Raw genomic sequence first — 21,688 nt, forward strand, 5'->3', positions numbered from 1 at the left:
GTCACTTCCTGTACTGACAGTGGAGGTCATAGACATATAAAGAGTAGACGCCGCATTGGCTGCTGGGGCGCAAGAAATACGGCCGCCATCTTGGACCGGTCATCCTACAGACATTCTACCCAGAGACAGCAGAGGTTTCAAGATGCCAGAGCACTATAAGCACTATAACTTCTGTCTATGTATAATGTATTATTGTTTCTTCATTTTTCAACTTATTAAAATAGCTGAGTAGTAGGCCTACACAATCTGCTTCTGCTTCTCTATCATATAGACCATTAGTGTTTTTTTATATATATATGTGTGTGTGTGTGTGTGTGTGTATATATTAGCCTACATTATATATCGTGTGACTTTTGCAAAATACCTATCATACATAACATATAGGCTATCAAATACCAGAATATTCTATTGCTGTTAAGTCTACTATGAATATTCAAATACGCCGAATCGTGTGTCCGGTATCATGCCTACATATATGACGTTTGTAGAAAGAAAAAAAACGTGAAAATCAGTTTTGTATTCAGCGAGTTATGATTCATTAAATGCGCTGACACTTCATTGCGCCTGTCAGACAGATTACACTGAGTGGAGCGGGTGACCGGTCCAAGATGGCGGCCCCACGGCTCGTCAGCGCCAATAGGCAGCAGCGGTCGATGCGGCGTCTACTCTTTATATGTCTATGGTGGAGGTGCCCTGAGAGTGGAGGTCTGCACCGGAACTGTCCTGAGAGTGGAGGTCTGCAGGCAGGCTCCCATGGGATACACTGCACGTCCCCGATCGACAATATTAATTATTTTATCGTTTTTATTTCGTTTTGTTTTTGTTTTTAAGTTTACAGTTCATGTTTTAATAAAGTTTCATGTTCACGTATACAGCAAACATCTCGACTTGTATATTGTTATTTTATGTTTCTGATACCTTGAGTAAAGTAACAGTGCAGGCCCGGTTCTACGGGGGTGCATAAGGGTGCATTGCACCCTCAGTTGAGTCTTTATGCACCCTCATTTGAAAAGTGAAAAATAAAAAAAGTGAAAAATATTACATATATAATAATAATAATAATAATAGTAGTAATAATAAGAAGAATATTAAGAAGAATAATTTAGTTGAAATAAAATAAATTGGAATTGTGGTTAAATAACATTGCTGCATTTATTTGGTCAATTTAAAGGGTAAGTAACGTTATTATGTCAGGTGTGTGTGACCTGTGCCGCTGCACGTTCGTCATCTGCAAGGTTCTTACAAAGCTATCAGTGTCAGTGATGATGGACATCAGAAAATGGTTAAAACAACCAGCCCTTATCGCCAGCAGTAACACTGCATCTACTGCAGGTAATAACAGTTCAGATCATGGGGACATTACGTTACCCGCGGCCACTGTCGTGGACAATAACGCCCGACTCGCTGGCTTTGCCCGCCTCGCCCACGGAGCAGCCGCAGCGGTCTTCGTTGCCCCAAACACCGCCACCCCTCAGCGGCCCGCATGTGCCAGAGGACCTCGGCAAAACAGAGCCTGCCCAGGTATATTTAAAAAAGTGCCCAACTCGCCTGTAGGCTACTCATTTTGCAGCTCATGGTTTCAAAACAGAGATTGGCTGGAATATTCATGTAAAAAAGATGCCATCTTCTGCTATGCATGTAGACATTTCGGTTCAAGTAAGTCAGATGCCTTCACCACAACTGGCTACAACAACTGGCGCCATGCTCTTATAGGCTACGTGATAAGGGACTGGGAAGGCATGAATCAATCAAAGAGCACATAGATCCATAGATCTCTTCATTTTGCTCTCAAAGTGCACCAGATTGATGCTTTTAACTTCAATATTTTAAAGAAAATCTTCCCGGGGGAGCATGCCCCCGGACCCCCCTACAGGAGATGAGGACCCTCCTAGAGGAGATGAGGACCACTAGGGTGTTAGGTCCACTCCCCACTTATAAAAATAGCACTTTACCACTGCACCCTCTCTAATCTCAGATGCACCCTGAGTCATTTTGTTCTGGAACCGGGCCTGTAACAGTGTCTGAAGTAAATACCACCACCATGATAGTTAGTTTGTTTGCTATGGTCACAGCACATTACCTAATGCCAAACATAATCTGAGGATGTACTTGGTAAACTGCAGACATGTTAAACACGTGTTATTCATCATTTACACAGTTCCTCCTTAATTTCGCTTGCCTAGCTCTAAGCTATTGAAAAGTACTTAACGTTTATGAATGTACCTCCTTCATTTGACTGGTCCACTAACTTTAGATGAAAAGTGAAATGGCGACACTTCCATGAAGACTTAAATAGATAAGGCAACAATTGAAGTTGCCAGTAGTCTGGTAAACAGAGCCGTATCGCGTCTGGTAAGCGGATCCGTATCGCATCTGGAACGCGGGTCCGTACCGGATCTGGAACGCGGAGAACCATATTGAAACGGAGCTGGACCAGTGCTGGCCCATATCTGCCGCAGATCCGTTTTGCGGATCCAATCGAGTTTCAGGCCGATGTGCGTTTGGACAACGGACCGAGTCTGTTTGGCGGATCCGGGCCAGATCGTCTGCTAGGTACGGCCCAGATCCGGCCCAGTGTCTCTTTGTTATCTGGGTTGTTATGTCGGTTAATAACCAACATACAATGTCGTATACTTTTTCATCGACATCCCTAGTTTCCTTTAAACAGTTTTCAAGCCCTGTTTGTAATTGGAAACGTTCATGTGCAACTAAGTATACTTTTATTTTGAAATTAGCAACCGGGTGTAGTTCCCCTTTATTTCCGTGTAGCTTTTTGAGCTGTCACAAGTTTTACACAAAGGGAACACCGGTGGACTGCGCGCTGTAGTTGAGGGTTGAACGTGGATTAAAATGTCTGAAATGCAGCTGCTGAGGCTGTTCATCAGTGAGAGGCTGAGTGTGGCTGCAGAGGAGATCTTCTCCGCGGTGCAGAGGGCCATATCTGAGCAGAGATCTCATCGAGACGGTGACCACCGGCATGGACTCAAACCGGAAGTGCAATTACTCAATAGAGGTTTGTTTGGTTTCTGTTTTCAAATGCTTAAGCAGTCTTAAAGACGGTATAACGTTACACAGGTGTGATACATGTCCACCCCACTCACCTTATGAGGGTTGGATTGATAACAGAAACACATATTGCTATAAAGTTCAACTGCACCAAAGACTATAACATGAATTTAGGTATTAAAAGGGTCATGATCATGATGTTGTGTAATGCCAAAGTCTTTGTCCCTGATTTAAAAAATGCTCTGTCAAATATAATATATTAAAAGATATTATTGCAGCCCTAATACAAGGTGGGAGATGACATGCTACAAACTCAAACAACTTTTAATTGCATGCATTTTAAAACACTCAGACAGCAGTTCGAAGACAAGCCAGAGAAAAAAACTAGTATAAAGTCTTGGAAGTGGACTCTCCTTATAGCTTACTTTTCTTTATTACAACAAGACAGGATAATATAATGCTGAAATAAAACTGTAATCCACAAATACAATTTCTCTTTTTTCCTCTTAACAGAGACGCCACATGGATTTATCAGTGCATATGTGCAGACACACCATGAAACGGATTGGAGTCCAAAGAGCTGCCACAATGACCCCAGTGTGAAACAGGAAGAGTGTGGCCTGCTGGTCCCAGACCCTCCAGCTATCAAACAGGAAGAGCCATGGAGCAGTCCAGAGGGAGAACAGCTCCCAGACATGGAGGACACCAGCACTTTGAAAGTGATGCCCACCTTCATTTACTCAGCCATGACTGAGTTACAAACTCATGACACAGGAAATGAAGACAGAAAGCCTGTACTTAAAACCTCAGCTGACCGCCGAGAGATTGAAGGAAACGCACAGTCAAGCAGTGAATGTTGGAATAATTTGCCAGATCGTTCTGTAACTGTGAATAACATGGGGCCTACGCAGGGTTTAGCAACAGTGACAGAGTACAGTATTGGAAACATCCACACGCAGAGCCCAACAGGGGAAAAACAGTGGACTAAAAGTTGTGAACCAAACAGCTCAACTTCATCACAAAAAGAGACAAATACAAGCCAATCATACTGCTGCAGTTTCTGTGGCAAAGAATTCAGGCGAAGTGCACACCTTGCCATGCACACTCAAATCCACACTGGTGAGACGATGTACGTCTGTGAGTTGTGTGGTAAAGAGTTTCGACATGGCAACAGTCTGACTGCACACATGAGGATTCACTCGGAGGACAGGCCACACAGATGCAAGATTTGTGGAAAAGAGTTCCGCCATGTTGGCAACTTGAACGTCCACACGAGAATCCACACAGGAGAGAAACCCTACACCTGCACCGTGTGTGGAAAGAAGTTCAGTCGGAATAATGTAATGACAAAACACATGGAAGATGTTCACTTGGCATGACTTAATGAGAGTTAAGCAGAATATCCACTTTTCTGTAAATCTGTCCTTACTGTATGAAATGGTAATGCTATAAAGTAAAACATGGTAGAAATGGCTCATGATCATAGGCGGATAGGCGGGGGGGCGTGCATGACAGGATGAGTTGTGTTCGTATGTGAAAAAGTCATACTCAATGCGGTGAACGCTGGCTTTATTGCTACGCAATATTTGGGACTGTGTACTGACGTCAGTAAAAAAGGTTTGCCCCCCCAAGCGCAAATGTCATCATGATGGGTTACAATAAAAGCTGTAAATTGCCTATATAATTGTTCTGTAAATTGATTATTATAAGAAAGAAATTATCTTTGTGTAAAATCTTTGGACAGATAACACTTTTCAGGTGGTTAATTCTTCCCCAGTATAACATGTCTCTTTACGTCATCTCATGATGCAGAGGTTATGAGTGGTGGTATACAAGTATTTATTTGTTTCCTTCTTTTAATGATGCATTCTTATAAATATAATCCAGCCAGAAACGTTAATATTAAGAATACATTAATGCAACAAACATAATCCAATAAAATAATGTATATTATTTTGAAGTGGGCCACTCTGCATAATGAGTGTTATTTATTTACTATTAGGATTTGTCAAATATCGGAATACCTGAATTTAAATGTGTAATCCAAACTGCTTGTAAAAAGTGCCTGGTTTGTGAAGCTGAAAAAGCAAGATGTAACCGATTGTTAATAAACGTGAATTAAAATGCAATTTCGATGCAGTAGTTTATATTCAATATTCGGGCAGTGTCGAAAATAAAGCCTTTTTCCGCTGTTGCCATGGCGACAGAAAGTAAACACCGCCGCTGTTGGAGCAGTAGTGTTGTTGCTGTCCGGTGTCCACACTCAAAATCTGTCCGAAATGTCTGCTATGAACAGAAAGGTGATACAAACTCTGGCTGAAACTATATCAAAGCACGCGGAGCACTGTGAGTATGCGCTTCAAACTTAATTTGTGAATCTTCCGCTATTCTACAAGTTTTGCGGTTTTTACTTGATGAGAGCAATTATGATCCCAGTCAATAAAACAGAAGTGGAGTTCCTCATCCGGGAGTTCAACGTGCTGCTGGGGGAGCAGACCGTCTCTGGAAGAGCAGTGCCCGGCCTGGACAGAGGGACGTTCAGGAGCATCCTGCACAACATCTTCGGGATGACCGACGACATGATCATGGATGGGGGTGATCTCTCTACTTCAGATGCATTTTAATGTCAGATATTTTATATTAGGATAACCAGCAGCAATACATAAGCACCTACAATAGTGTTATATTGTCAGAGTTTATAGATTTTTCATCTTCACAGTCTACTGTATATTTTCTACTTTTTAATACTGTTTTAATTCTATTTTGAGATGTTTCATTTATAGTATTCTTAATTTATACTCTTTCATTTCTACTTATGTGCAATGCCTTGTTTTGTTTTTTTTCTGCTGCAATTAAAACATTTCCCAATTTGGGATCAATAAAGTACATCTTATCTTAATTGCTGAAATTGTTTTTCGGTTCCCCAGTTTTCAGGACATTTGACAAAGACAACGACAGCTTTGTTAGTATGAAAGAATGGGTTGAGGGACTGTCTGTATTCCTTCGAGGGACCTTGGAGGAACAAATCAAATGTAAGCTCTCAATCTTACTTTTAGCCTTTACATGTGAACAAATATATAAAACATATTCTACAAACTATTATCCAGGTAATAACTCTTTCCCTCTTTGCACGGCTCAGACTGCTTTCATGTGTATGACTTGAACGGCGACAACTATGTCTCCAGAGAGGAGATGTTCCACATGCTGAAGAACAGCCTCATTAGACAGCCCACAGAGGAGGACCCTGACGAAGGAATCAAAGATCTGGTGGAGATCACACTTAAGAAAATGGTGAGGCGATTATGCTGTTTGACTTTTTATTTACTTCTTCATAATGTTCTCTGCACCACCTCCTCAAACCCCTGAACATCAGATTGTAGTGTTTCAGCGGGAAATAAGCAAAAACATTTTTCCGTTGTGTACATACCTCACTGATTCATGGACACAACTTGAGAAAAGCACATTGTTGTTTATATTTGTAGGACTATGACCACGATGGTAGACTATCGTTTACTGACTTTGAAAAGTCAGTAAGAGAGGAGAATCTATTACTTGAGGCTTTTGGAACCTGCCTCCCTGACACTACGGTACGTTTAAATCAAAGACGGAAAAACTATAATAACTTATTACTTTTTACGACAGATATCCTTAATCTAATCCATTTATTTTTCTGTTTTCAGAGTATTGAGTCATTTGAGCATCATGTGTTTCAGGAACAACTTGAACAATGAAGAGAAATTGCATTCATGTGCATTTTCAGATATCTAGTCTTTAATAAAAACGTAAATAGATTTTGCAGTGTGGTACAACATGTGAAAATAAAAACAAGCTGCCAAGAGAAAATGTTTGAATGGTGATTTCCCAAAGCAGTCATTTCTGCATACATTTCAGCATCAAGGCAGTTCTCTAAATCAAATCCGACGACGTGGTTTCACCTTTTTCTCCACTGGTTTGAGGTCAGGAACTGATTCCACCTGAGAAAGATTACAACAACAAAATTACTCAAATAAAAAGGCATTAAATCTGCAGTGAAGTCTTCATTTTGTATTAAACGATGCTATGATCGGTTACCTTTTTTAATGTGTTCCTGATCAGGTTTGCAGTTGTGTTTAGTGACACATCCTCCATGTCCAGTTTAGGAGGTTCTGGTAGCTTTGGCCCAATAAGTGGCTCATTGTTTATAGTAACATCAGTCAGTGAGTGATCTGCCGCTTCTTCCATTCTGCGTTTCCTGTTCTCCAATTGTGTGGTCCTGGGGACAAATCGGACTGCTGCAGGAGCCTGATTTAAGGTCAGTCTTTGTTCAGTGCCTCTGTCTTTGTCTAAAGATGCTTGGCAGGAGCTTGAACTCTGAGGTTCCAGGCGTTTTGTGTTAATGATGGCATTATGTAATGTCCCCATTTTGTCTTCTGTCGGTATAGTCCAATGTGGATTTCCATGCCTGTGGTAATGATATTCCTGGGGAGGAAATGGCAGTAGAGGAAAGCCTGAATAATGGCAGATGTTTGAAGTATTCCCTGTATTATCAGGAACAACGGTTTTCTCATATCTGGCAATGACTGTCTCTGATGTGGTGGCCTTTTCTGATGAAGTGGGTTTCTCGTTTACGGCCTCCTTCTGTTCTTTTTCTCTTGCTTTTAAAAAAACAAAACATAGAATCAGTCTTTACAACCACAAAGATCAAATGAAACCTCGATCATATGAAAAATCTGGCTTATTTCATTCAGTAAGTCATGGTAGATGAATATACAATATAGTACATATCTATAAGTACATACATATTGTTTTTACTCTAAAAGAATAAGTCTGTATTTTATGAAAAGTGTACCTTTATTCCGAACAGCCCTGATTATATATCTCCTCCTGTCCTGCAGCTTTAGCCTGGTGTCTTCCACAGTCTCATACTCTGGGACGTAGCACACATGCAGCAGACCACCGTAAAAACTCTTCTCATCCATGCGTCGTTTTGCTGCTCTGAAACCCAAAGTTAATTTATTTAGCAAGTCTTTTCAACTGATCCAGCATTATGAACAATGTTGTGTGTTACACCCTGTACCTGGCGCTGGTGAGTTTCTGGAACTTGACCAGGTAGACCTCTGTGAACTCCTCAGCAGGGTACTCGTCCAGGGGTCTGTACTCCTCCACAGCCCCGTACAGAGCACACAGCTGGATCAGCTCTGTCATCACTCCTATGGCTGGGACCCCTTGGATCATCAGGTAATTGGACTCTAAATTGATGGTGTATACCTAATGATGCATACAACAAATAGGATTACACATGCTCTATAATGTATCGGCCACACACTGATATTATACGTAGCTCTGACCCACTTTTCTTACTTATATTTAGCATATTCTTACCTTAACAGCTCTGTCTCTCCTCCCATCTCTATATTTAGGTCGAGAAATGCATATTTTCTTCTGTTCATGGTGTTTATAGACATCTGGGACCCCCCAACAACTTGAATTGTTATTGCGAGGCGCCGCCATGTTTCTAGAGATAACTTTCCGGTTGGCGCCCTTCAAAATAAGAGTTCATTGCTTTTGCATCGATTGCGTTTCCATGTGTAATATCTTATTTTGAAACGTGATTCAGATTGATTTCAGCTGCTTTGGTCTAGCTTCGGAACACACAGAGCACATCGATCGGCTGTGAGTTTGTTGCACATTTAACGCTAGCAAAGTCAACTGTCGTGGATTTGCAGAGCTAACGTTAGTCAGGCTATGTGAAAATAATGTTTACTAGTCAGGGCATTCAACCCGTAACTGTTGTATTTAGCAACACAAAAAACTGCTTTCTTCATATCTCTTCGAAGTTAATATCGCATCTTTCCTTGAACGAGGTAAGTTAGCTTAGCCAGCTATCCCACTGTCAGTGTGTCAACTATAATAATTATCATTATGGAAGTTTAGATGTGTGACACATTTTTTTTAAAGCAAGAAATATATGTCTGTTTTTTAAAAATAGGGTTTCATGCGTTTGTTGAAGTATTTTGATTTTCTTCCTGATCATTGTACATGATTTGTGTTGCTGTCAAAGTTGCCTCCAAATGTTTACATTACCAAATGACTCAAGGCCAGCCCCATCATGTCAACTTGCTCACTAGCACAAGGGTTTATTGCAAAACATGCCATCCTCTCCAAAAACAATTCCTGAGAGACTTACCTAGGGTTGGCTATACAGTTACCTATATGGTTGTGTCTTCCTGGTCGAATGTACTTATTGTAAGTCGCTTTGGATAAAAGCGTCAGCTAAATGCAATGTAATGTAATATGTAATTCGCTTTGGATTAAAGCGTCTAACAAGTAACATGTAATGTAATGTATCCTGGCTTCAACATAAGGAACGAAGAAGAAAGAGTTGAATGTCAGCAGAAGCGATGAGACTCCATGTGGTTTCTCATTAGGTTTAATGACAATGCATCCAATAGCGACTCATAACAAACATCAGTAAACATACATGAAACATTGTCTTTATGTATAAAGTATTCGTCACTATTCCATGTTGGTTTTACCATTTTAGTAGTAGTTCCCTTTAAGTCTCACTTGGTGGGGACAAAACTTAATATTTTAAATGAAACCGAGACTGCCAGTGCATTGGTCTACATCCTGTTTCACTGTGGCCAATTTGCAACATTATAAATCCACATGAAAAATAACATATTTCAGATGTTTCTGTGTGATTCAAGGTGAAGTTGGTGTTGAGAATAATTGGTTTGACCCACCTCTTCTTCAGTTAGGAATACAACTTGAGAAAGCTCAATCCTCGAGGCTGTAAAATGTCTTAAATAATCAAAAAAGGAAAATAATGACGATTATGCTGCAGAAATTATGTGCATTGCCATTATTCCCATGTAGTGTTCCATGCAATCAAACATGTCCAATCAACTCTCTGCGTTTGTGTTCAGAACCAGGCTTTGGAGTTGTCCTGGGGCCATGGATCCCCAGTATTTCTCAGCTGGACTCAAAACAAATCTTCCTCCAGCCTGAACAGCCATAAAGTGGAGCTGTGTCGACAACTGGGAGACAAACTGGGCCTGAAGGATGGAGAGCAGGTACAGCTGTGCTCTGTTTCACACAGAATATTCTATGATTGACATGACACATGCTGGCAGCCTTTTGACAGTTTAAAGGAAGTGTGAGTTGCTGTATGGCTGAGTATGTGTTTGTATTGACCGACTGTTGTGTGGTTTCTCTCAGGGCTTCCTGAGACCATGTCGCCAGGTTTCATCTGTGCATCACGTGTTTGTGGAGCCTCTGTCATTTGATGACTGGGAGATCTTGGTGAGTGAGTTTAATTAATAACATGAGTTACCCAATTCTTGGTTAAAAATACAATGCAAATGTATCTTCTGACAATCTTCCCACTACCAACGAATACACAAGGGATGTACTTGTGACCCAAATTCACATCAAACTGTTTTATTCTCTGTTTGCTGTGATTGACACCCCCAGGAGCTCCACAGTGCAGCGCTAGAGCAGCATCTGTTGGATCAGATCAGAGTTGTTTTCCGAGATGCCGTGTTTCCTGTGTGGGTGGACAGCCACACAGCCATCTACATCCAAATAGGTCAGAGTTAATCCCATAATTATCCTTTGTTGGTAGAAAATAGTATTTGAATCGGCTTTGTCTTCAATCTGAGCATTTCACGGGGAGAGAAAAACCAGAGAAGCGCTTTGATTGAAAACCATATTTGTGAAGGTGAATGTTCTGTGAGGACAGTATTCATAAGCACAGTATGTTCTGTTCTTAACTCTTTGCAGCATCGCTTTCGCCATCTGTGCCGTATGGTCGCTTGGAGCCGTTCACAGAACTAATTGTCTCTCCTAAAATCCGCGCTGGGATTGGCAACCTGAATGGCTCTCCAATGAGACAGGACGACAAGCAGCATTTTCCCGGACAGCAAAGTATGGATCATTCCTCCCCTTCTGGACCATCATTAGAAACTACCTCCCCTGTCCCTCAAAGCCACCAGTGGGGCGGCATAGCTGACCTGAAGAGCCTGCTACGCTTCATGATTAAGGGAACTTACGACCCAGTTAAGGAGCTGCCACCTGTACCTGATGTGCCTGCCCTCTTTCCCGACTCTATCTGCAGAGTGTGTGGTGTACCGCCAGACTCTCTTTGCACTATAAGCCAGGTTGCAACAGCCGTTGTTCATTTATTTCCTCGGAGCCACGGGTCAAATGCTGTGCCAACTGGAGGTCAGTCGTCAGTGACTTATGGCCTGCTCTCAAAAGTTCTCTCCCCTAAAGAATCAAGGGACAGAGCCAAGCAGGCCATGGAGAAAAAGAAGAACGCAGGAGTTACTAAAGTGACAGAAGGAAAGGAATTGAATGAAGAAGAAGAAGCCATAGTGGTCAGGGTGGTCTGCCATGATACTGAGAAGCAAACAAGCAAGGACAACAGTCACAGTCAGGGAGAGATCCATAGTGGAAGAGTATGGGTGAGTACGCTGTTCATCTAATTTAGGGTTAACTATGTTACTTTTACTCGGTCATCTTCTTCTTTATATGCTGTCATGTCTCTAACAATAATTGTGATTGTCAGATCCCTCAGCCCCTTGCCGTCAGGTTGAATATCATCCCACATTCAACAGTGAGAATTCAACCGGTGAAATCAGCTATCAAAGTGGCCTCCTCTATTCGCTTACAGCCTTTAATACCCCTGGTGAGTGCTTGAAGAGCCAATACGGTCACATTGTGGTTTTCATGTATCATTAATTTATAACTCCTCACATTAGTACATTGTCAACTAGGCGTTAGATTAAACCTCTCTCTTTCGCTATGTCCATGTGACCTTTGAAATGTACTTCTCAGCCTGAGGAAGACGATGAGGAGATCAAGACAGCTTTCCTTGGTTGGCTGCACACTCAGAGTCATGAGCCTTTAGCCTGTCTGACTGCTCGGTCTGGCACCATCCTCCTACATGGAACCGATGGTAATTCGAATGCACTCCTTCTTTTAAGTTATTGTACAAATACACAGATGGCACTTGATACAAATACTAAAGATACCAGAAATCACATGAAATGGCAGCACTTTAAACTGCAATCAAACATAATTGATCTCCCATCTTCTTTTCCTTTTTTATAGCTAAGTTAGAGTTTGCTTTAACTGTACTGAAACCAGAACCAGGCAGTGACCCTCCAGACCAGCTGTTCTTACTCGCAACCCCTGTTGTCAAGAAGGAAAACATTCAGGTACCAGCACACAGCTCATGTCAATTACACATGAATATGCTATCATTAAAACAGATTGCTGTAGGCAGTTTGTTCTTTGAATTCGTTCTATGATTTGATGCTTGTATCGTTTCAAAATGGTCAAATGATGTGTCGCCTACAGGTAGACAGAGTGACATGGCCAGCTGTGAAATCTGTAGCCGAATCACCCAATCCAGAGCTTCCCTCCCTCAGTAGTCTTGGGTAAGTCTGTATATATTTGTGAGTGTGTGGGATTAAAACAAGGATCTCTTGAAGCATCAATTTCTCTCTCCATCTCTCACTTCTCTCTCTTCATCTAACCCCAGTGGGATCCATGAGCTCAGTACGACTGGATTTGACTTCATCTCCCACAGCCTTCTGGGTAGTCCCCTCTCAAGAGAGCTTGGTAGCACTGGGCAGGGTCTCCATGGAGGAGCTCTTCTCATCACTGGTGCTAAGGTATCTCTTTACATAACCATAATACTGCTTACAGCTAAGATATTAAGAGTACATTTAAATACCTACAATGATTTTGAAGAACTGATGAAGAGTGCTAATTCTGCAGCTAAAACTTGTCAGACTTACAGCACAGTAGTCATTTTTCTTTGATCTTTTATAATATTTGTATGTATACTGCCTGACGTACACTGTGTTCAAATGTAACCTCACAGGGAAGTGGAAAAAGCACTCTTTCCCGAGCCCTCTGTAGAAGAGCTAGAGAAGAACTGGATGCACATGTGGAGCTGGTGGACTGCAAGAAACTACAAGGTAAAACAAACTCCATACAGGTATTTGTATTAAATACAAGTAATATAGTTGAATGGATATTTCCTTTATTTCCTTTTCAGGCAAAAGGTCAGAAACAGTAAGACAGATGCTGCAGGATATTTTTGAGCAGGCGGAGTGGAGGCAGCCTTCAGTCGTTCTTCTTGACGACCTGGACCACGTGACTGGGGCGCCAACATCACCAGAGCATGAGCACGGTCCTGAGGCGCTGCTGCAACAGCACATAGCACAGAGTAAACCAACAAATATATATTTAGCTTTTGTCATTTGTCATCTAAAAACATGACAGCCCTAGTTCACAGGAAGGACTGATGCTCACCACAGGCCTCGATGCTGTCTCCTCCTGGTGTCTGTGTGTGTCTGCAGGTCTGCAGGATGTGGTGGACGAGGTGCTGCTTCACTCCAGCCTGGTGTGTCTGATCATCACCAGCCAGAGTGAGCATTCCCTCCACCCCTCCATCACCGAGGTGCAGGGGTCCCACTTCATCCAGGGCTTCGCACACATCCAGCCACCGGACCAGGTCAGCACACAATCCAATTAAATTCAATGAATCTATCCACAAATACTGCTATAATCATTTAATCGCATAATTCAGATATGTGAAATCTGACACCACAATAAGCTATCCAAAGCTTTTGAATAGGGGTCCAGACCCTAAACGGCAAGAATTTAAAATATGTATTATTAACACATCTAGAAGTGGAGAGAGTTCATGTCATACACAGCATGTGTAAACATAAGCTAAAAAGCTCACAACAACAACAACAAGCAAATGCCATAAAAACAAAACGTATAAACAGGTAAGATATAATAATCACAGACACATTACAAAGGAGAATAAGGGTGTAAATGAAATGCAATTCAGAGTAAATTCAGTAAAGTTCACTTAATGTATTCAAGCTTTGACATATTTGCTTAACAGCTGCTGCCTGAAACACACACACAGGAATTCAAACATTGCTGAAGTTAAAAACCAACATCAACCTGTTTGCTAATGTTTCGTAGGCTCAAAGAGCGGAAATCCTGCGCCATCTGATACTCGGAAAAAGCTGCTTGTCTGAGGAGACCTTACAGACTCTAGACCTGGCAGCTGTTGCCAAGGAGACGGAGGGATACACACCCCAAGACCTTGAGCTACTGTTGCAGCGGGCTGTCCATGCCAACACTGTGCAAAGAGGACACAGTGACCAGGGTACCACATATTATAGAATTCAAAATGTTTCCCATGTTATTGATGTAAGGATGATTTCCATGTGTTCTTTAAGTTTGCCTCCTCATGTCTGTAATCATGCTAATGCTAGTTTATCGTTCCACCTTGACACTATTTGTTTGTGCTCTGTATCTCTCAGGTGTGTGTTTGTTGTGGAGGGACTTTGTGCAGGCTCTGAAGGGGTTCACCCCTCCCTCGCTGTGGGGGGCAGACCTCCACACCCCGAGTGGAGTGGGCCTGGAGAGGGTGGGGGGGCTGAGGGAGGTGCGACAGCAGCTGATGGACACCATAATGCTCCCGGCGAAGGTGAGTGTCCGTGTGACGTATCATAACCAGGAGGGTTTTCAGTCAGATGGATGCACCACTGCACACGAGGAACAGAAGTAATAGAAATAAATAATAATAGTGGATTTGATGACAATGCATTTACCAACAATTGTCATTTCAGCACCATAATTGCCATTGGTCAAGATAAGATATTAAAAGTCACGACACCAGTGGGAGTAATAGCAGTTAAGATGATAAATGCAGACCAATTGATTTTGTTTAAACAGATATTATTTTAATTAAAGTCAAATCACGAGGAATTTAATCACTTCCAAATCTTATTCCGTTTACCTTCAAAATAATGTATGATGCCGTTTCATCCAGACCAATACATGTGTAAACCTTGTTTATAAGCTGTATGATAGAAAGCGGTGATAAAGGAGAAAAGTTTTTGAGTTCCAAGAAAACAAAGATTTTATGATTTGATTTTTGTTTTCCCACAATAGTACAGTTATTAGAAAACACACTAGGTTTTTCTGGTGACTGGCCTTTTGATTTGATCAGCTTTTTATCATTGAATTGTTTCTTGCAACTTTCATAGTCTTCAATCTCTCTATTTCCCCCCCAACCCGACCCAAGAGGGCAGGGGCAGGAATAGTAATATGTACCCACTGTAGACTTACTGTCTTTTGAGAAGAAAGTGCACTTCATACAGGAGATACCTCAACGTTTTATAGACAGTTTTGTGCAGTGTCATTCGCAGCACTACATTGACCAAATTAAGCTTTCTGCTGATTAAAATGAAATGAGATTAATAATACAGTAGGGATTTAACTTCAAGTAAAAATAGCCATCATCCAGTGTCTAAGTTTCCATTATCTTTCTTCAAATGAAAATATGCTGGGTGTAAGCATATTTCTTTGAACAGATGAACATCAATGAAATCATCAGGTGTACTTCTTGATATCTGATTGTGGTTCTTTGGTGTCTTGCAGTATCCAGTCCTGTTCTCCAATCTCCCCATCCGCCATCGCTCAGGAATATTACTGTATGGAGCTCCTGGTACAGGGAAGACGCTGCTGGCCAGGGCCGTGGCCAAAGACAGTGGCATGAACTTCATCAGCATCAAGGTAAGCTGGGATTTGGCTCTGAAAGTAGAAATGATTAAAATAAAATATAATTATGTATATTGGTTTTTGTTATTTACATGGCATCAATCCACCATGGAACACAACAATCAGCAAAGCAAGTGAAACAAAAGCAGACTGCTATTGAACCCAAAATATATAGGATAATAAAAAAGAAAACACTTCAGAATCTCACATCCATCCTGACGGTCTCTCTCAACCAGAGCAAACTATATCTTCAGTGATGCAGAATAATTCTCTCTCTCCAGGGCCCTGAGCTTCTGAGTAAGTACATTGGAGCGAGTGAGCAGGGAGTCCGCAATGTCTTCCAGAGGTTAGTCAACACACCGTCTCTCTATTCCTGCAGCAGACCTTTTATAGTTGCCAGTTTGAATGAATAGCATTAAATATGAATGGTAATTGCAATCTCCAGTAACAGTAATTAACGGAGATCCCTCCATTTGATCCAGGGCTCAAGCTGCCAAGCCGTGCATTCTGTTCTTCGATGAGTTTGACTCTCTGGCCCCCAGGAGGGGCCACGACAGCACAGGAGTAACGGACCGGGTGGTGAACCAGCTCCTCACCCAGCTGGACGGGGTGGAGGGGCTGCAGGGTAGGTCATAGAAACACCATGACAGTATACTGCATAGTGTCGCATGAGCTCTGGTGTAGAGCTAAGGTTTGCCAACATATTCTATTGTAATCTTTTACTAATCAGTAATGCAGGCTTGAGATTTTTGCTTATTTGCCGTCTTGTTGAGAGTAAGGGGAAGATCAATACCAATCATCCCGGTCCACAAGTAATTATTGAGCTTTAAAGTAGCTGATAGGCAGATTGTGTTGCCTCCAGACAGAGCCAGGCTATCCTGTTTCCAGTCTTTGTGCTACGCTAAGCTAACCGTCTCCTGGCTCCAGCTTCATATTTATCAAACCGACATGAGAATAGAGTCTGTCCTGACTTTCTACACTTGGCAAGAAAATAATATGCCATTATTATGATGAATTCGAGACTATATAAACCAATTTGCTTTAGTATAGATTATTCATTTAATGTATTTAATGTCAGAGGAACAAGCAGACCATGGAGGTGATGGACACTGGGTCTTAGTAACATTACAAATAGGCTATGTGATTGACTTATATTGCCTCTTTGTTTGTTTTGTTCTGTTTTGATGACATGATTTTTTTACACTATTATTCTATGTGAAAGCTTAGTGTTGTCTAACATTGTGTACAAGACCTTGCATGGAATTTTTTTTTAAAACCACAGAAATAAAATAAAGGTAAGGAAGTGTAAAAGTGTTTTCCACAATAAATAAGAACTCTTCATGTTTTTATTTGCAGGTGTTTACGTGCTTGCAGCCACCAGCCGTCCAGACCTGATCGACCCGGCTCTGCTGAGACCTGGACGACTCGACAAGTCCCTCTACTGCCCGCCTCCTGACCTGGTCTGTTGCTTTAAAATCCACCACTCCTAATCATCATATGAACAGACCTTTCGATGACACCACACTTTATACTCTTATTAAGATATATTTGTCTGCAGAATTCTTTAAATCAAACACAACCAATGTTCAGTGATTACGTTCATGGTAGTAAATCAACTGTTGTATTTCCAGGAGGATCGTGTGGAGATCCTGAGGGCTCTGAGCTCCGGTGTGGCTCTGGCTGCTGACGTGGACCTGGATCAGCTGGCCACAGCCACGGAGCGGTTCACCGGGGCCGACCTGAAGGCCCTGCTCTACAACGCCCAGCTGGAGGCTGTCCACAGCAGCATGGGCTCCAGCACACCGCATGTAGGTCTACCTCAACACAAGTCACTGAGGAGCTCCTCTTGGGGTTGTCTTTGGGCTTACAGAGCAGGAAGGCAGGGAACTTCTGGCCAGTCCATTTTTCTTTTTACTATTTACGGTTAACGTCGAAAGCAGCCAAGCTCAGGTTCTTTGTCCCTTATGGCTCGTTAAATGAGTTTTGTATGCATCTTGGCTTGTGTGAGTTACTCTCCTTGTTATTAAAACATCAGTTCAAATTCAAATTCATGTTGACAACGATATGATTGGATGTGTTAAAACCCAAGTGCTAGCAGAGGCAGAATGAGCTGACATCTAAGTGATCCTTAATAACAATAACGCAGTGAAGGTACTTTACTGTACTTGCACACTTTTGTATCTAAACGTTGTCCCTCCCTTTTGGGGGATCAGGATCTGACCTGTGGCTCCGACAGCGACATGAGTCTGTCCTCCATGATGTTCCCGAACAACAGCAGCGGCTCAGATGACTCGGTGGGGGAGGGGGACCCGGGCCTGGACCAGTCCATGGTCCTGCTGGAGCCCAGTGAGCTTCGAGCTGAAGAACATCGTGGAAACGTTTGGAGAATTTATTTTGGAAGCTCCTACGAGTCAGATGTCGGGAATTCACCCATTTTAGAACTGGTGAGACCTTTCTTTTTTAATCATCATTTAGGCATTAGAGAGTTAACCGGCACATTGCTCAACAACAATCAAAACATACACATACAATATGATTACACAAATATACACATTATTTAATGTGGGTTTTATAATGGGACCCATTTAGCAGACCAAGCTAAGATGCCATGTCCTTTGGCAAACTAGTTTAAAGGAATAGTTTTTGGGAAATATGTTGATTATCTTTTTATTCAGCAGTTAGATAAACTACACATATCTCCACCGAGAACCACCACTTGTCATTTTACATTTATGATCTTGTACTAATATTCAACAAGCTTTTTTTCTCTCCTGCCTCCCTCCACAGAACTCCCAGTGCGTCTCTGGACCAAACTCAACCAGGGCATCGTGTCGGGACCAGGGCGGCCCCCTCCCCCCCGCCTTCATGTCCTCCCTGCAGAGCGGGTACGAAGAGCTCGGCCCCGAGCAGTTAGAGCGCCTGCAGCAAGACGTTCAGAACATCAAGAACAACTTCAGGAGCGCCAACGTAAGTGACCACAATAGAAAACAAAAATATCTAAATGCTGTTGTTTTTTGGACGTTTTGGGTCTTATGTAAATAAATCGATTTAGTGACAATAAAAGCATTAAAGTCTCAACTGACTTTAATAACCTTTTTGGCATAGTATACTATTACTTTTCTGTTAACATTTTCATGACAGACTGTACTACACTGACATTTTATAAAAAATTGTCTAATTTTAATGGGTTACTCTTGCAAGACTTTTTAAATACTTTTTATGGCGCACTATTTCTTTAAAATCTTTGTTTAAACCATTCTCTAAAGATGTATTTTGGCATAATATAAACTTGTTGTAATGGTATACTCTAGTCTGAATTTCCATTGCATCCTGACATTTCTATGACCTTTTTTCATTTTCATCCATCATTATCTTTTTAATAATGCAGACTCAATTACATTATAATGTTTATTTATTAAAACTAGTTTATGCTTTACTGATTAATTAATTGCCATTGTACAAACTACTTTTTCCAGATTCCTTATTAAAACCCCTGTGTGAATGATACGTCTTGTTCTCCATGCAGGAGGACAGTGTTCGGTGGCCGTCAGCCTCCAGCCGGCCCGGCCTGCTGCTCTGTCGGCTCCATCTGACCTCCGCCCTGACTGCGACCGCAGCGTCGCTCAGCACGGCCGACTGGAACAGATACACTAAACTGTGAGGAAGAAATGGACACCAAATAGAACTGCACTGCAACACTCGCAGCAATATAAATTACGCTAATATTGATATATGATACTCAGGCAACACAAACTGTTTGCATAGCAGGAAGTAAAGAAATCGTATCACAGCTGTCCGTTTATTCTGAAAAGAAAGTTAGCTTTTAATGGTTCAATTGCCTGTTGAATTTATCAAGCATGTAATGAGCAATTTATAGTCTCCACTACAGGAGGAAATGAAAAGCTTTTGAAAAATTGGTGTTTCCAAGCTGTTTCCAAATGTCAGCAATAGAGTAATATGAATCATTATTATAGTCCCTCTAATGATATTCAGCATTTTTATCATATCAAATTACTTTGTTTTGCATTTTGTGAGTTCACTAGAATGATAGCTGAGCAGAGAAATGGCATGACTAACTATATAAAGCTGCTGACTCGCGTGTCAAGTAAACCATAAATATCTTGTGGAACAAAAACAAGACAGATATTGTAAATCCTTTCTAGTGTTGGATCAGTCTATCAAATCCGGTCTCTGGTATTTTATAGTACCTGTTTTAAACATAGTAAACCTTTCATAAATACAGTTTTAATTAATTTCTTCTTCTTCTCTATAGGTATGAAGCCTTTGGGGGTGTAGGAGAAGGACAGTCTGCACAATCAGTCACATTCAAACCTGGACAACGTGTGACTTTAGCTTGATCAAACATGCTAACTCAATCAACCTAATTCGTTATTTTTGTGTTAGTTAATGAAAAATGTGATGTAATTTATATTTAAACATTCTAACAATCAGTGTTTAACCGTTCCAGATGGATGAAGACGTCTTAAATGTTTGTGTAATGTCCTACTGACTTGATTTTAGAGAGATATGTATCTACTTACAATGTAATTGACTGTACATATGTATAAATCCAGATGATAAATTATTTAATTTTTAGTATAAAAAATGAATTGTTATAAAATTCATTCATAATTCATAATTTTTTGCTTAAAAGCACTGGATGTATTTCTTCTTTCTGCACACCCACACAGGTGTTTTCACTCAGTCCGCTGCTCAGGTTGTAGTTGTCGTAACCAATATTTATCAATGAGTCATAGTATATAGTATGTCGTTAGAAATATCACAAAAAAGTCAGTTAAAAATATCATAAAGTGTCAAACAAAATGTCCCAAATCTTTTTTTAGTTGTCAAAAATATCAGAAAACACTTCATGGCATTATGTCATTAAAATATCATAAAGTCATAGTATAGTATGTTGTAAAAAAGTCATCATATAGTAAGTCAGAAAACTGTCTGAAAACAGAGTGCAACAGTAGTCTTCAGACTGTTCCCTGGCTGTTGCAGCGAAGCCATCTTAACAATATTTCCCTATTGAAGCGCTTTGCCTGCTGTCATCCTCCACACTGGAACTGGCAGCTCTGCAGAGGTAAATATAGACGCACAGGGCTGCGTTTGGCTCGCTGAGTCTTGTGTCAATCCCACACAATGCCGCATGAAAAAACAACGGCCCAATTGGAAACATTCCTCTCTTCTCCTTCGTCGATCTATCGCTTTCACCTCACGCACCTGTGATGAGACGAGGGCAAAACTGTCACTCCAGGAAAGTCTTTCAAAATACACAAACGTGGCATCTAAGACTTTGATAGGAAGCATTTCTGTGTCGTGGGTCTCTGCGGTGGGTCTGCTGACAGGAAGAAAAAAAGCTTGAGTTGGATTTGAACAGTCAAAAATGACATTGATTATGTGATTCCTTATTGATTACTTTAGGGCAGGGGTGTCCAAACTTTTTTCACCAAGGGCCACATACAGAAAAATATTCGAAGGGCCGGGCCGCTCACTAGTGGTGAGGTATATTGCCTCACCACATAAGTTAAGTTAGTTTGCAAAATCCATCACAAGTAGGTAAATGATGCTTGATACTTGAATCTGCTTTAAGAAAAATAAACCGCCTACATCCCAGCCCTCCATAGAGTTTCATTTCATTTGTTAGCAGCTCATCCCTTACAACAGGAGCCCCAGGTTGATTATCATAAGAGGAAATAAGAAACATATATTTGAAGTTTGTTATGTATAAGTTATTGGGCTTTTTTTCATCGACTTAGATTTGTTAGAACATATTTTCAAATGTAATTGACTGAATTTATTGTAAATTGGGCTTATTAACACGTGTAATATCCTCCTGAGACCCAGAAAGAAAAAGGTTTCAAATTTTTTCTTTTTAGATCACACAAGTCTTTAGGGTGGTATTAACATAATGTCTAACAAAAACTAAAAATATATATTTTTATTTTTGTTTTATTGTGTGTCCTCTGTAGAGGACATTAGGTGTTAGTTATGCGAAGCATATATACACACAACATTAACATACAAGTACATTAACAACATTAGGAGCACAACAACTCAATGCAACAAATATTGAGCCCTCATTTGTAGTACTCCA

The 21,688-nt window shown here is 41.1% G+C and overlaps 4 protein-coding genes across 4 annotated transcripts; 3 read left to right on the forward strand and 1 right to left on the reverse strand.

Moving 5' to 3' along the window:
• Positions 1-2,787: 2,787 nt before the first annotated feature.
• Positions 2,788-5,135, forward strand: LOC117455310 (uncharacterized). The gene is made up of 2 exons (XM_034094755.1): positions 2,788-3,013; positions 3,520-5,135. Exons 1-2 carry the CDS (start codon positions 2,851-2,853, stop codon positions 4,383-4,385), a joined length of 1,029 nt encoding a protein of 342 aa, XP_033950646.1. The 5' UTR covers positions 2,788-2,850; the 3' UTR covers positions 4,386-5,135.
• Positions 5,136-5,254: 119 nt separating this feature from the next.
• Positions 5,255-6,849, forward strand: clxn (calaxin). The gene is made up of 6 exons (XM_034094637.2): positions 5,255-5,352; positions 5,443-5,601; positions 5,934-6,038; positions 6,146-6,297; positions 6,489-6,593; positions 6,687-6,849. The coding sequence occupies exons 1-6, from the start codon at positions 5,286-5,288 to the stop codon at positions 6,735-6,737; spliced, it is 639 nt and encodes a 212-aa protein (XP_033950528.1). The 5' UTR covers positions 5,255-5,285; the 3' UTR covers positions 6,738-6,849.
• rbm48 (RNA binding motif protein 48) lies at positions 6,758-8,529 on the reverse strand. Its single transcript, XM_034094636.1, has 5 exons — positions 8,368-8,529; positions 8,063-8,253; positions 7,835-7,980; positions 7,078-7,640; positions 6,758-6,980 (listed from the first exon to the last, which is right to left on the reverse strand). The coding sequence occupies exons 1-5, from the start codon at positions 8,494-8,496 to the stop codon at positions 6,918-6,920; spliced, it is 1,092 nt and encodes a 363-aa protein (XP_033950527.1). The 5' UTR covers positions 8,497-8,529; the 3' UTR covers positions 6,758-6,917.
• A 119-nt stretch (positions 8,530-8,648) lies between these two features.
• pex1 (peroxisomal biogenesis factor 1) lies at positions 8,649-21,207 on the forward strand. The gene is made up of 24 exons (XM_034094993.1): positions 8,649-8,849; positions 9,915-10,061; positions 10,207-10,290; positions 10,462-10,576; positions 10,771-11,453; positions 11,558-11,677; positions 11,827-11,947; positions 12,103-12,209; positions 12,352-12,431; positions 12,536-12,668; positions 12,881-12,977; positions 13,058-13,228; positions 13,362-13,516; positions 14,002-14,188; positions 14,346-14,512; positions 15,469-15,603; positions 15,870-15,934; positions 16,071-16,213; positions 16,945-17,048; positions 17,220-17,396; positions 17,802-18,032; positions 18,376-18,555; positions 19,115-19,245; positions 19,862-21,207. The coding sequence occupies exons 1-24, from the start codon at positions 8,742-8,744 to the stop codon at positions 19,944-19,946; spliced, it is 3,726 nt and encodes a 1,241-aa protein (XP_033950884.1). The 5' UTR covers positions 8,649-8,741; the 3' UTR covers positions 19,947-21,207.
• The last annotated feature ends 481 nt before the right edge of the window (positions 21,208-21,688 follow it).

This window comes from Pseudochaenichthys georgianus, chromosome 11 (genome assembly GCF_902827115.2).
Source record: "Pseudochaenichthys georgianus chromosome 11, fPseGeo1.2, whole genome shotgun sequence".
Classification (NCBI taxonomy): domain Eukaryota; kingdom Metazoa; phylum Chordata; class Actinopteri; order Perciformes; family Channichthyidae; genus Pseudochaenichthys; species Pseudochaenichthys georgianus.